The following is a 15,273-nucleotide window of genomic DNA, read 5'->3' as shown; positions in this document are numbered from 1 at the left end:
TACATAGTATAAAACAAAGTCGCTTTCTCTGTCCCTATATCTTTAAAACTACGCAACGGATTTTGATGCGGTTTTTTTTAATAGATAGTGTGATTCAAGGGGAAGGTTTGTGTATATAATAAATGAATAATATAGTAAAGAAACACTGACAATTTTAGAAGTTTTCAATGTGATGTCGTAAATAAACAAATTCTTTAGTATAGTTAGTATCAGTATTGCACCCGTGAGAAGTCGGGGCGGGTCGCTAGTTGATTATAATATTCGATTATGACAATTACATGAACATAACCACGTTCCGGAAGGTGATTCAAATATCCAAGTAACCCATAAATAAAAGATTCGACCGAGTATTGCTAACGTGCTCCTCAGAATTGTTCCGTTCCCTCCCGTTACCTTAATTTGTCATGGATCCTGTGCTCAGAACCTTACCAAACTTTCACCAAACTACCCTTAAAGTATATCCTTTATAATAAAAAAAGAATCATCAAAATTGGTTATCGTGATTTTCAGTTATTCACCTATTTGTCGCGCATATACATAATGTAAATTTAAGACTTATGTCGTTTTCATACGGATACCATCATCGGAAAAAAAAAAAATGGGACCCCACGGGAAGCACTAAAAAAAAAATATCAAAATCGGTCCACCCAGTAGAAAGTTATGAGGTAACAAACATAAAAAAAAAAAAAAAATACAGACGAATTGATAACCTCCTCCTTTTGGAAGTCGGTTGAAAAGACAAGTCACCCCTATCAATAAAAATATAATGCATTTAGCTGAAACATTAATTTATAAGATGAAAAACACATTACATTTTCTAGCTAAGAATTTGTTGTAACAAACATTCTACGTAATCTATACTTAGATTCCAGAACAAAATTTGATGACCTCGAAAAATAATTAGGTTTATCGACAGTACTTTCTATAATCTCATCTCGATTTAATACTGTCAATATTATCGATAGCTCTCTGTGAACAATAATATAAACAGCCAATGTTTTTTGTAACTAGTTTCCTTTTTCTTTACTTAGTATTATTTTCAGTTTTATGATTATTACTCGTTAATGGTCCAAAAATTATCCATGATAGTTTTCATATACTAATAGCAAAACACCAACAAGTTTAACGGTAAAAAAGGATAACAGTTAAATCTAACCTCTTTACATACCTCTACGAAAATACATAATTTTTAAACTTAATAGTATATTATTTTAATTATCTTTGGTCTTCGGTTTACGAAGAAAAAAATAATGACAGCAGCAACAGTGCTGCTCATATCGGTTCACTTAACCAGTATCACAGTTGTTTTGCTCGCACAAGATGTATTTAATCTTTATTAGAATACAATAGTTGAATTTATTTAAATATGGTGTCGTTATTAGGCCAGTAAATTACTCATATTGAGAAAGTAATTCTATCGAATAATCACTTGCTATCGGCAGCCCAAAACCATCGAAACTGTCGATAGGTTTGGTTAAAACTAATGGTGTTTACAATACTGTCGATAGTATATTTTTTTTTGGTATAGGTGGCCGGACGAGCATATGAGACCCCTGATGGTAAGTGGTCACCATCACCCATAAACAATGACGCTGTAAGAAATATTAACTATTCCTCACTGCCACCAACCTTGGGAACTAAGATATTATGTCCCTTGTGCATGTAGTTACACTGGCTCACTCACCCTTCAAACCGGAACACAACAATACTGAGTACTGTTATTTGGCGGTAGAATTACTGATGAGTGGGTGGTACCTACCCAGACGGGCTTGCACAAAGCCCTACCACCAAGTATCTATAATATCGCTGATATCTATAGTATTGCTCATAAGGAACTGCAGATAAAACATCGATACTTATACCTTAACTAGATATCTAACGATTACCAATCGATTGTTTCTCGATAGTAGATTCGTCGATATAAAATTCCATTGCTTGTATGTAGGATGTATACTTAGACCATCACGGAAACATTTTTGCATACTATTGCATCCCGAATCATTCCGGAATCGAATGGTTCATCGAGCGACAAACGTATTCCAAGCCATAAAGTAGAGCGTTAAGTTGTTTTGATGATGACATTGATGCGATTTGCATCAAATATAGAGAATAAATCAATATTATCTCGATTTCAAATCACTGATATCTAATGAGGCCATTATTAGATAAATTATATCGAGGAAAAAATTATATGCTTTACTTCAAAGATCCGGGCATGGGATCATAAACTAAATCATAAATCATCAAACAGCTGTCCCTATTATCAATTAAATACTAGGGACAATTCTAATTGATAGTACAGACAAGTTTTAATAAAATCTACCAAAAGTAATGATGATGATCACCTGACCGACTTCACAAACGTCGGTGAAAACTAGCTATATTATGTTTGTCCAATAGTCAGCTATCTGTAGTTATTAAAGTATAGCAGCAGAGCTATTAGTTAAGGTTCGCCAGTTTCAATCGCTGTAATATCTAAGAATAAAACGGATGATTTTTTTAAAAAATTTAAGGGCTCCAGTCATTAACCCAATCCAAGACTTGAAGAAAAGAGACATCTTTTACAGTGTCTTAATTTTGCAATCATTGGTAAATGCCAATAAACTTTAACTTTGTCTATAGCCTAATCAAATGGAAATAGAAAAAAAAATGTAAATAAACCTTAGATTAAGGTCATATAGGCTATCGGAAGTGATAATGGTTGGCGACGACAAAATTCAAAATCAAAATATACTTTAATTATGGAGGCTATTATACCGTACAAGCAGTATTGATTGTAGTTTTACAGAACTATAATAAGTAAAGCTACCACTGATTCGGAACGCGATTATTACCAGGAAGAAATTTAAAAAAAATATTGAATAAATTTGCAAGTATAGCGGACGGATTCCTGAACGAACCAGGAAGTCGCCCGCGCCGCATGCGACAACTACCGGCCCGTTACCGTGAACGGGACGTAAGAGTAGTCGGGTCGGGACACGCTTAAGATAACATGGCGTCCGCTCTTGCGCGTTTAATTTTTTTAGTTATATCTCATTTGTTTATTTAATTATTAATTACTAACTATAGTAAAGTGAAAATCAGTCAAATCGTTGTTATTATTTACACGCCCGCTATAATTGGCTGCCCAACGTTTGGCCGAATCAAAGTGACTGTAAAATACGTAGTGGATTCGTTTGTGTAAATAATAATTAATTCGTGTAAATATATAAGAAGCGAGTGAATTTTGACTTAGTGTATAGTTTTGTGATTATCTATGTACTTTTGCAATAATAGAATGGCAGTAGTTACTATGTGAACATTTTAGCATGCCGCCATTTTTATAGATACTCACGCCGAATGGCGTTACATGCGTCGCACGCGCCATTTTTTATATTTTGTTATAACTTCGTTTTCGTCTGAACATTAAGTGTTTTGTGCAGTGTACTTACGTATAAAAAATAGTCATTACGAACGTGATATCCAAATTTCGCGAAGTGTTTGATACTAGTTTTTTTTTTCGTCAACAAAGTTGGCGTAACTAGAACATTCGCGTATCAGTTCGAACTATTCAATATATTGTTTCGTAAGTTAATTCTACTGTATCGTATAAAGCCAATAAACACTTAGTTCGTACAGTGTATCATATAGTTTTTGGAATATACTATATTATTTTGAACTATTATTCGTGTTTATCAAACTTTTAGTAATTTTGAACTTTTTTCGTGTATGTTCGCGAGTTCAAATTTGTTGGTGTATCTCTTATCAATAATTCGGTATGGTGAATACGCGTTCACATCGTTCGTTCACTATGAGTGCTACTAGCGAGTCCGAGACGTCGCCCCAGGACGGGCAGGCCACAGGACAGCCCGACACGCTTACGAGCGCTGACGCCGCGGTGTCTAGCGAGCCTGCGAGCGCCGATGCGTCGTTGTTGGCGCCGCCACCACCATCACCACCTTCACACGTGCCGTACGCGTATGGTACGGATGCGCCGAGTGCGGTACCTAATACACCTACTCCTGTTATTATGACGGACCATCATTTAAGTGCTATTTTAAATTCTATACGTATGCCGTCGACATCGTATACGCCGCCGCCTGTATATGGTGCCTATGCCTTACCAAATTTTGCAAACTGCACAGCACGTTTTGACGGCTCAGGTGACGTCGAGCCGTTTATTGACTCTATTGTTATTTATAAAGATTGTGTTAGTATAGACGACGATATAGCTTTAAAGGGTCTACCAATGCTATTGATCGGATTCGCCGCAACCTGGTACTTAGGAGTGAAGCACAGTATTTTAACTTGGAGTGATGCGCTTCTATTGTTACGGCAGACTTTTGGCGCACGTATTCCGCCACACAAAATATATCGGAAGATATTTGAACACGAGCAAGGTGATGAAACAGTAGACGTCTTCGTGTGCAAAATTAGAGCTTTGTTTGCACAGTTACCTTCTAACAGTCTAAGTGACACCGTACAATTGGATATGGTGTATGGTTTGCTCCACAAAAGAGTTAGAGAAAGGCTTCCAAGAAACGCCTTTTCCACTTTTGCTCAGCTCTTGAGTGAGGCACGTCGGTTGGAGGAGCTCTTTGAAGAGGGACGTGGTCATCGTAGAGCGCCGGCCACAGCCGCGCTTCCTTTCTCGGAGACGTCCCGAGCTTCTGGCATCGTATCAACAGCGTCAAAACCAGTCAACTTTAGGCCTCGATGTGTTTATTGTAAGCAATATGGTCACACGAAAGATGATTGCAAGAGACTAAAAGAAAAAGTTTCGGTTGGTGCGCCAAAGGCCGAGAAATCGCCTGAACGGACCCAAATAACCTGTTTTGGCTGCGGAACACCCGGTGTTATACGTGCAAATTGTGTTAAGTGTAAAGATAAGACTGCCGTGACTACCTCGTTTCATACAGTGTCTGCGATCGGTGCGAAACCGATAGATCCGCGAAGTAGACCACTACTAGAAGTGTTTGTGTATGGTGAAAAGGGTCGCGTACTAATTGATACCGGTGCGAAACATTCGATTGCGAGCGAAAGTTTAAAAGCGCTTTTAGTTAAGAATAACCATAAGTTTGTTAAAGTTAAGACGGAGTTAAAATTTGCTGATGGTACTAAAAAGATATTAGTAGTTGATACAGCTCAAGTGGAGATGACAGTGTTAGGCGTAGTAGTGTCGACATTTTTTATTGTACTTCCGGGAGCCACAGATTCGCTATTAGGGATGAATTTCATTAAAGATACAGGTATGGTACTTGACTTTAACCGAAATTTGTGGGGATTGAAGGGTTTGGTGTCCCATCCACTTGAATTTGAGGGACCCTTAGATAATCCTTTTATAGCATGCTCTACTGTGGGTCTCCGTCACGACGAGGGAACTCTTTTAGAACCAGAACAGAAACAAGAGCTATCCGATGTCCTGGAAAGGAATCAGAATATCTTCGAGCCAGGGGGAGCCCCTACTACTTTTGCTGTCCATCGTATCGATACCGGGGATCATGCGCCGATCAGCGTTCCGCCATATCGAGTATCTCCTGCGAAGAGAGAAGTAATGAAGAAAGAGATTGAGACGATGTTAGAAGAAGGAATTATTGAAGAGGCAGAATCTGAATGGGCCTCTCCGGTAGTCATGGTTCCAAAAAAGAATGGAGAAGTTCGTTTCTGTGTGGACTACCGAGCCTTGAATAGGATTACGAAAGATGATAGATATCCCCTTCCCGTGATAGATGACTTGTTGCTATCCACCAAATTAAACAATGTAATCTCGACCATTGACCTGAAGGCAGGGTATTGGCAGATTGAAGTAAATCCCTCTGATAGAGATAAGACTGCATTCGTTTCTCCTTTTGGAACATTTCGATTCCGTCGAATGCCGTTCGGCCTTAAGAACTCTCCAGCGACTTTTCAGCGTTTGATGGACCGTTTTCGGTCTGGCCTTAAAGGGATTACCGTAGTTGCTTACTTGGATGATATCTTGGTAATATCCAAAGATCTTGAAACACACTTAAAGGATCTACAGCAGGTGTTTGAGCGTCTAAGATTATTTAACCTAAAGGCTAACAGGAGCAAATGTGTGTTTGCCAGGGAAAAGCTAACATACTTGGGTCATGTTATATCAGCCAATGGAATTGAACCAGATCCTACCAAAGTGGCAGCAGTAGTGGCAATGAAGCCGCCTACTAACATAAAGGAACTTAAAAGTTTCCTTCAGACTGCATCTTGGTTTCGTAAGTTTATCCCCGAGTTCTCCAATGTGGCCCGTCCATTGACCTACCTTACCAGGAAAAATCAATGTTGGCAGTGGGGTGAACCTCAAAAGGTCGCATTTGAAGAATTAAAGGTACGACTTACTTCCGCACCCATTCTTCGTCAGCCAGATTTCGATGAACCTTTCGTATTACGAACCGATGCGAGCTCCTACGCTTTAGGCGCTGTGTTGCTGCAAGGGCAGGACCCAACGACACAACGTCCTATTGAATACGCTAGCAGGTTATTGACTAACACAGAACGCAATTACCATACCACAGAAAGAGAAGCGTTAGCGGTGGTATGGGCGTTAGAGCGTTTCCGTGGATATGTAGAAGGCACGAAAATACAGGTTCTTACCGATCACCAGCCGCTGAAATGGCTTCTCTCCTTGAAAACACCAAGTGGTCGCCTTGCCAGGTGGGCAATGAAAATACAAACCTTCAACTTGGATATCAATTACGCCCCAGGGAAGATGAATGTCGTGGCAGATACTCTTAGCCGTCCAGTGGGAGTCACTGGCTCGGAAGATGTTTGTGAGATCTGTCCTATTGTAGTAGACTTACCGCATCGACGAGCGGAAGACCTCCGCGATTCTCAGTTGACAGATCCGGGAATAAAAAAGATTATCGAGGACTTTGAGGACGACGACCCAGACGCCGCGTCGCGTTGGACACAAAGGGGTTATTATATGACTCATGGGGTTCTTTATCGCGCAGACCCTGATGGAGAATCGGAAGAGCCATTATTAGTTGTACCAGAATCGCTGCGTGCAGAATTGATGAAGGAACTACACGACGCGCCAACCGCTGGACACCTTGGGATAGAACGTACACTAAGGAAAATCAAGGAAAAATACTATTTCCCCAATATGCGAACCTTTGTTGCCCAATACCTGAAGTCATGCGATTTATGCCAACAGTACAAGCCCACAAACCTCAAACCTGCTGGTCTCTTACAGACCCCGGTCCCTCAACAGCGCTTTGAGGTCTTAGCAATGGATCTCTTCGGTCCTCTTCCAGCTGGAAACCAGGGGGAGAAGTGGATTTTCTTAATAGAGGATACCGCCAGCAGGTGGGTGGAACTCTTCGCTCTTAATGATGCTACATCTGAAACCTGTGCTAAGGTTCTAATAGAAGAGATATTTTTACGATATGGGTTACCCCGCAGGATAATCTCAGATAATGGGACTCAATTTGTCTCCGCAGTCATGCAGAAGGCTATGTTTGCATTGGGGATTAAGCAGAATTTGACGCCCGTGTATCACCCGGAGGCAAATCCTGCTGAGCGCAAAAACAGGGATATGAAGCAAATGTTAGCAATGCTGGTAGGTACTGAGCATCGAAGTTGGCCACAATATCTACCATCTGTTAGATTTGCCCTCAATAGTGCCTACAATGAAGGGACAGGGCATACGGCTTCCTTTTTAACTTTCGGACGAGATCTACGATCTCCATTTACCGTATTGAACGACATTAGAACTGTTGTGGAGGAAGAAAATTTTGTTCCTCAAATAACGCCTTACCTTCGCCAATTTGCAGACATCTTAAAGGATGTTAAATGGCGCATCGAGGAGCAACAAGATCGCCGAAAGGCTATAGGGGACCAACATCGAAGACCGATGGCAAGTTTTAAAGAGGGTGACCTTGTTTGGGTGGAGACTCCCAGCCATAGCAGTGCTGAAAAGGGGATTACGAGGAAATTTGCACCGCGTAGAGAAGGGCCGTATAAGATTTCCAAAATGATTTCTCCTACTACTTGGGAAGTAGTCGATAAAGATGAATCGGTTAAGGGCAAGTACCATGCCAGTGTGCTATCCTTGTACCAAGGAACCTCTAGGTCTGACGCTGTCACCTTGCGTAAGAGAGGACGTCCCGCCAAGTCTCAACCACGTGGTGGCTGCGACTTGGAGGGGGAGGATATAGCGGACGGATTCCTGAACGAACCAGGAAGTCGCCCGCGCCGCATGCGACAACTACCGGCCCGTTACCGTGAACGGGACGTAAGAGTAGTCGGGTCGGGACACGCTTAAGATAACATGGCGTCCGCTCTTGCGCGTTTAATTTTTTTAGTTATATCTCATTTGTTTATTTAATTATTAATTACTAACTATAGTAAAGTGAAAATCAGTCAAATCGTTGTTATTATTTACACGCCCGCTATACAAGTTCTAATTCTGAATGTGTATATCTATTAAGGCCTGTTTTTAATTTGATTTGTACATACATTTCCTTTTTTTTTTTTGTAAACACTTTTAATAACATCCTATGAGGCCTGTATTTTATGTTAATTTCTAATTACGTATTATACCTTTTACTGATTAACTCTGTACATTCATTAACCGATATTTTTTTATAATGGCATATACTTAGTTATCTACACTTCAACATAATATGTAATGATAATATAAAATTTACATTTACCTATTTTCTTAACGACGGCTTAGTATAGTTGTTTGTAGACTTTGTTTGATCACTTATTACAAACACAGCCAGAAATTGGCGACGCTGTTGGCAACGCACAATGAGATTTTTTATTTAATTACGTTATTTGTCGTAATTATAAAAACTTGTTACCGTGCCTTTTGTTAGGTTTTGATGATGGGGCAATACTTATGCAATTCTTTAACTTTAATAGGATTTTTTCTGTTTGACTTTTATTTGTACCAAAAAGGCACAGATTATTTCGTACGTTAGGATTGAAATAATTAAAAAGTTGCATTTTTATGGAAATGTCAAACCCTAATGTCAATGAATGTGTACTCACTTTCACTACAATACTCGTGATCGTGTTTACTGTTAAGTCTTTACTGCGATAGTACCTTTCTCTAAATTTTATAAATTAAAATACGACGAAAAGAATATAATTCGGATTTATGTAATAAAAAAATGCTCTTAAAAACTGTTAAATATATACATTTTTGGAAAAGGTTATCCATTTGAGAAGCATACTATTATTTATATAAAACAGAATTCACAATCATAATGAGTCGAAAACAAAGTAATTTGGTTTGTAAAATTTCTGAATATATGATTTTATTGATTTATTTCTCTTGTTTAGTCATTATAATTGTGTTCTTCTTTCTAGAAAAAAATAAAATCCCTCTGTTATTTGACATTAGGGGGATCACTATCGTACCAAATAATTTATTTCAAAAAAGATTTCAATGGCTATTATGACAACGTATTACAACCATTGAGTCAACGTCTCAACCCAGAATGGGCACATAAAATTGGTGTATCAGCGATTAAGTACGGATTTTTTCCTTCCGAAAATTTTGAAGATCCTAAAGTTTTAGTAAGTGTTTACACAAGTCTCTATTTTAATAAATGTGACATGAAACAAATCATACTGATTGAATATTTATAATTTGTTACAGAATACAAAGTTCTTAAAGTACCAACTTAGTAACCCAATTGGTATTGCAGCCGGCTTCGACAAGCATGGTGATGCCATAACAGGGTTAAGAAATATAGGTTTTTCGATAGTAGAAATTGGCTCGATAACTCCCGAACCACAGCCTGGTAACCCAAAACCCCGAGTGTTTAGGCTACCCGAAGACAGTGCGGTTATTAATAGATATGGTTTCAATAGTGAAGGGCACAAAGAAGTATATGACAAAATAAGAAACATAGATAAGGCTTTGCTGCAAAATGGGCTCTTGGGAGTTAACTTAGGCAAGAATAAAAATTCTAATGATGCTGTTCAGGATTACAGTTTAGGAATCAAAAAATTTCATAATATAGCTGACTACTTTGTTATTAATATAAGCAGGTAATAAAAATCTTTTCCTAATTTTCTCTTCACAAATTATGTCACAATAATATGCTTTAAATATTAAATATGTTTTTAGTCCTAATACTCCTGGCTTAAGATCACTGCAAAATAAAAACGAGCTACATGAACTGTTACATGGTGTCAATAAAACATTAAACTCTTTAGATGGTGCCAAGAGGCCACCACTGCTTTTAAAACTGGCACCAGATTTGACACTTGAAGAAATGAAAGATATTGTTTCTGTAATAACAAAGAAAGAAACAAAAGTTGACGGTCTCATTATATCCAACACTACAATTGAAAGACCCTCGCTCATTAATCAAGAGTTTTCATCGGAAACAGGTGGTCTCAGCGGAAAGCCCCTGGCAAATAAATCTACTGATGTTATAAGAACTATGTATAAGTTAACAAAAGGTATATAAATGATCATTATTTTTAAAATTTAAATAATCTATGCAATAACACTTCACTTCTCCCTGACTGACATTAATACAAATAACTTTATTTTTCATTTGTTGACTCAAATTACTATAAAACAAATTGACAAGAAATACATCTAGTGAATTTATACAATGCTCAATCTGTTGCACACTATGTAACACACGGTCAAAAGATTATGTATTAAAAATACATAATATGTTCTTAAATGCTTAAGTAATTAGAAAGCCTATATTTGGCATTATGTAAATAAGAATTCAGTGTTTGGAAGTTAACTAATGATGTAGTGTATGTTGTCCACCTGTTACTACTAATCACATTTTGTATACATCTTTTATTACACATTTATATTTCTCCTATGGATGTGTTTTTTGAGTAAGATGGTTTGGGTAGATCTGGTAGGTAACTTATAATTTCAGTGGTAAATTAAATTTCACTTGTACAAGCCTATATATGTGTGAGGAGAAGCAACTAGTATTATATAAAAAGTATAAAGATAATATTTAATTGTAATATTTTTTATATGCGGTTTCTTATTGTATATAAGAAGAGCTAGGAAATGTTAAGATATATACTATTACTATATACCATTGTTGTTTTTAGGTAGCATACCCATAATAGGTGTAGGAGGTGTGTTCACGGGTCAAGATGCTTACGAAAAGATATTAGCCGGGGCAAGTGCTGTGCAAATATATACAGCACTCATATATCATGGTCCTCCAGTTGTTACCAAGATTAAATCAGAACTAGCTGAGTTGTTGTTAAGAGATGGTTATAATGATGTTAGTTCCGCTGTTGGTAAAGGCGTAAAATAACAGATATTGACAATTATTATTGAAGAATATAATTTATATAAATATTTTCTAAATAAACATGACTACAATGGACAATTTGATTTCTAACATATAAGGCCATCTTCATTTACATTTAACACTTAACCTGTTCTTCTCGATCTGAAATAAATATTTTAGAGATATTTTAAGTTTGTAAATGAAATGTATATACAACAAATTATTTACCCAGTATTTTGCAGCTTGGCAGCTGAGACTGAAGATACTGTTTACATTCATCCAGGTTATTTACACTTGTCAAATTAAACAGGACCAGGGTGTTCAATTTTTTTAAGAACTTTATTTCTTTCAGTCCTACATCTGTTACATTTACACATTCTGAAACTTGTGCATATTTAAGTGTAGCATCTCCATATGCAAGCCCCTTCATTGCTCTGTCGTCTATGTATTTGTTATTGTGGAGTATAATTTTCTCTAACATTGTGCAACCACCTATAATTAAAATTAAAATATATAAGTAATTTTATATTCATCCATAGTATAATTAAATTATGACATTCATTTGTTTGAATATATCAACATACTTAAGTGAGGGAAACCATAATGAGATATGGAAGAATCGGATCCATCTATTGCAACTATTTTTGGCACAGATTGTTCTTCAGGGGGAAGTAAATTATAGTCTTCAAGTTTCTTCCCATTCGACCAAATAATCTTGCCTCCGTTGCGAAGGACCCATTCAGCACACGCTCTATCAGGTCCTAGAGTTTTTATTCGTTCTGGATCCGGTTTATTAAACATCATATTAACATATTCCCAAAACGATCTAACCGGGAATGCCTTATGTCTAAAGCTATCGTTTAGATTGTTGATTACCTGAATAAAATTTAGTATAATTAATTATGAACAAAGTTTTTTAATGTATATTTTTTACGTCGATCTGATACGTACAGGTCGTAATTTAAACATTTTTTTAAATAGGCTAGCCGCTCATTTCAAAACAAAAATATTCTGCTGTCAAGTGTCAAGATTGCATACTCCACTAATATAACCATGACTTCATATGATCAGAGTTGCCATTACAGTGAAATTAGCAGGGCTGCCAATGCCTATTCACCTAATTCCCCAAAAATCTCAGCGAAATTCCCCAAATTGGGGAAAAAAATGCCCCAATTCCCCACACGGAAATAAAGGAAAAAATCGTGTTATTGTATGTTTGTTTTTCATTTCCTAACAATAAAATCAAATTTTCGAGGTAAATTTCGTGAAATCAGACTAGTCATGATTACTGACGACCTTTAGACTAGTCGTGGTTAATTTTGGTATAAAACGCATAAGTATAAATTCCCCTCATTTTCCCCAAATATCCCCGGTCGACTTGCGATTCCCCGCAATTTGGGGAATTCCCCACACAGTGGCAACGCTAGAAATTAATGCTATATTTTACTAATACTGAAACGTTAGATTTATTTGTATTTATTCATTATGTTCTTCGGCATACAATATCTATTAATTAGAACAAAAATGATGCGTAAAATTATAGTTCTAATACTTGAATAGAGCCACATCGTTTTGATTTTGATATAAAATTTAAAACAATCTCGCAAAATCATGATTTTTTTTAATAATAATAGTACTTATCAAAGATAATACTTTAAGCTTTATTAATTATTAAATATAATAAGTAACCACAAACGGTTGGTTAGATTCTGGTTTAGACAAATATGGCAGCTTTACTTTAAAGGTGTCCCTAAAAATATTACAAATAGTAATTATATTTACTGTAATTGTTTTAAATAAATGTATATTGAATTATCCACGTCTAAGTGTTATAAGTTACTACACGATAGTATATTTCTTACTGTGTTTACAAAAACATATTTTATACCGTAATTGGTAACATTTTATTGAAGTTTATTTATTTGTGACATTTTTGACACTTCTACAATTAGCCGTTCCGAAAAAAAAGGATTTGGTCTTTGGATACTCCATAAAACAACAAATAAAGATTTTAGAATAAATAAAATTAGACCAAATTGCATCAGCCATGTCTGAGTCCTATGGTAATATTCATATCATCAATCATTGTAATGTAATTACTCAAGAGACATACGTTAACAAAGTTTTCATGTTTCAGAATATTTATTTAAATTCTTAGTGATAGGAAGTGCGGGTACAGGAAAATCAAGTCTTCTTAACAATTTTATAGGAAATAAATGTAAGTATTTGGTGTTGCAATTATTGTTAAGTGAATGGTACTTCACTTAACAATAATTGCACTTTTTATTTTACGAAAAATAATTGTAAGTGAAATTTTTATAAACGAATATTTACATTTTAGTTAAAGAAGATCGATGTCATACGATTGGGGTAGAATTTGGATCTAAGATTATAAATATAGGAGGCAAATCTACTAAACTACAAATATGGGATACAGCGGGACAAGAAAGGTTTCGTTCAGTTACACGATCATACTACAGAGGAGCGGCTGGGGCGTTACTTGTATATGACATTACATCTCGTGACTCTTTTAATGCTTTATCTAACTGGTTAAGAGATGCGAGGACATTGGCAAGTCCTAACATAGTGATATTACTTGTTGGCAACAAAAAAGATTTAGAGGAATCGAGAGAAGTAACTTTCACTGAAGCTAGTCAATTTGCACAGGATAATGGTAAGTTTTGTTCTAAAAGGTACAATATTATCTTCATCTTGGTCTTGGTTAACATTTTATATTTGTCTACAGAACTGATGTTTCTCGAAAGTAGTGCAAAGTCTGGAGAAAATGTAGAGGAAGCATTCTTGAAATGTTCTAAAACAATTCTCGCTAAAATAGAGACTGGAGAATTGGATCCTGAAAGAATAGGGTCCGGAATACAGTATGGAACAGGAACCTCTAAGAGATTATCAGCACCAAAGAAGACTGTAAGAGCACCATCAGATTGCGCCTGCCATGTGTAGCTAGTTTTAAGTTTAAAGTAATCAAACAAAATCCTTAATTGGATTCATAACTCTCTCTTTGAATGTGATGTACTTTGTTTATAGCATATCAGTCAGTGGAAAGGTAGACCTAAATTGGCAAAATGTTACTTTTAATAAATAAGCATTATAGTTATTTTGTTTAGAAAAAACAATGAAATATAACACATCTGTAACTAATATGACTCAGTTCTAACATAAAAGGTATTATTATTTTATATTTATCAAAACTTAACAAGCAAATTTTTTCAAAAGTAACATTTGTCTTCTCTTCTTCCTTTCCACTGACAATATGTAGTTGCTAAGTAAAATTAGAATTTAGATTTTGAATTATAAATTCAAAAATTACTCTGACTATTCTGAATGTACTTTTAGGGAGAATAATCTTTTTTAATATTAACATAGGTAAGAAGTGTAAGCATTAGTAAATTATTATTATTGGAAAAATATATAGCTTATAAGACTTATTATTTAATGTCATTTAGACTTTGCTCCACTAAATACATTTTTTTTTTCATAATATGATACCTTATTGTTTTTATTTGTAGAATGGTTTATTCCATAGGAAATTAATTTTGTTGCCATTCATAAAATACTTTCGGTTCTATGTACAGGCAAACTCATTAAATCATTATTTTTATAAATTGATATTTTTATCATCCCATTTTGCACTTGCATACATTTTTTTACATTGCTATCTAAATTGTTATAATCTTAGAATGACTAATTTAGTCGGCTCTTGATAGCAAAGAATAATCTGTTTTATCTGCAATAAATATCTATAATCATATTCAATTTGATGGTAATTACTATTTTATAATTTTGCTTTGACAGCATGACTGGTTGTGTCTGTTATAGCTATGTCACTTGGATTGGTGTTAATAGATTTGATTACATGAACATTCATACCATATCTCATTAATTATATACCTATTTAATTATGAGTCAGGTGCAATCAATAGTTTTGTGAGTCTGTAATTTATATTTTTTTGTACTAAAACAATTGACAGAAAATGTACCTAAACTATTGGACAAAAATTCATGGATGCTTAATTTCCAT

The 15,273-nt window shown here is 35.8% G+C and overlaps 3 protein-coding genes across 3 annotated transcripts; 2 read left to right on the top strand and 1 right to left on the bottom strand.

Moving 5' to 3' along the window:
- The first annotated feature begins 8,981 nt into the window (after positions 1 to 8,981).
- LOC124543546 (dihydroorotate dehydrogenase (quinone), mitochondrial) lies at positions 8,982 to 11,333 on the top strand. Its single transcript, XM_047121778.1, has 5 exons — positions 8,982 to 9,236; positions 9,316 to 9,525; positions 9,608 to 10,002; positions 10,082 to 10,419; positions 11,047 to 11,333. The coding sequence occupies exons 1-5, from the start codon at positions 9,213 to 9,215 to the stop codon at positions 11,256 to 11,258; spliced, it is 1,179 nt and encodes a 392-aa protein (XP_046977734.1). The 5' UTR covers positions 8,982 to 9,212; the 3' UTR covers positions 11,259 to 11,333.
- On the bottom strand, positions 11,278 to 12,311 carry LOC124543547 (ATP synthase subunit s, mitochondrial). The gene is made up of 4 exons (XM_047121779.1): positions 12,186 to 12,311; positions 11,819 to 12,110; positions 11,463 to 11,726; positions 11,278 to 11,396 (listed from the first exon to the last, which is right to left on the bottom strand). The coding sequence occupies exons 1-4, from the start codon at positions 12,201 to 12,203 to the stop codon at positions 11,371 to 11,373; spliced, it is 600 nt and encodes a 199-aa protein (XP_046977735.1). The 5' UTR covers positions 12,204 to 12,311; the 3' UTR covers positions 11,278 to 11,370.
- Positions 12,312 to 13,123: 812 nt separating this feature from the next.
- LOC124543545 (ras-related protein Rab-4B-like) lies at positions 13,124 to 15,066 on the top strand. Its single transcript, XM_047121777.1, has 4 exons — positions 13,124 to 13,297; positions 13,372 to 13,452; positions 13,576 to 13,908; positions 13,981 to 15,066. Exons 1-4 carry the CDS (start codon positions 13,282 to 13,284, stop codon positions 14,193 to 14,195), a joined length of 645 nt encoding a protein of 214 aa, XP_046977733.1. The 5' UTR covers positions 13,124 to 13,281; the 3' UTR covers positions 14,196 to 15,066.
- The last annotated feature ends 207 nt before the right edge of the window (positions 15,067 to 15,273 follow it).

The sequence above is a fragment of the Vanessa cardui genome, chromosome 3, assembly GCF_905220365.1.
Source record: "Vanessa cardui chromosome 3, ilVanCard2.1, whole genome shotgun sequence".
Lineage (NCBI taxonomy): Eukaryota > Metazoa > Arthropoda > Insecta > Lepidoptera > Nymphalidae > Vanessa > Vanessa cardui.
The sequence above is the reverse complement of the archived record's forward strand: the minus strand, read 5'-3'. Positions and strand labels throughout refer to the sequence as shown.

Bases quoted from the DNA above. Each gene is read 5' to 3' on its own strand.
- LOC124543545 (XM_047121777.1), top strand. The intron at 13,453-13,575 runs GTAAGTATTTGG...TTTACATTTTAG, and splicing joins CAATTTTATAGGAAATAAAT to TTAAAGAAGATCGATGTCAT. The intron at 13,909-13,980 runs GTAAGTTTTGTT...ATTTGTCTACAG, and splicing joins TCAATTTGCACAGGATAATG to AACTGATGTTTCTCGAAAGT.
- LOC124543546 (XM_047121778.1), top strand. From the start codon at position 9,213: ATGAGTCGAAAACAAAGTAATTTG. The intron at 9,237-9,315 runs GTTTGTAAAATT...TCTTCTTTCTAG, and splicing joins GTCGAAAACAAAGTAATTTG to AAAAAAATAAAATCCCTCTG. The intron at 9,526-9,607 runs GTAAGTGTTTAC...AATTTGTTACAG, and splicing joins TTGAAGATCCTAAAGTTTTA to AATACAAAGTTCTTAAAGTA.
- LOC124543547 (XM_047121779.1), bottom strand. The intron at 11,727-11,818 runs GTATGTTGATAT...TTTTAATTATAG, and splicing joins TTATGGTTTCCCTCACTTAA to GTGGTTGCACAATGTTAGAG. The intron at 11,397-11,462 runs GTAAATAATTTG...TATTTATTTCAG, and splicing joins GCCAAGCTGCAAAATACTGG to ATCGAGAAGAACAGGTTAAG.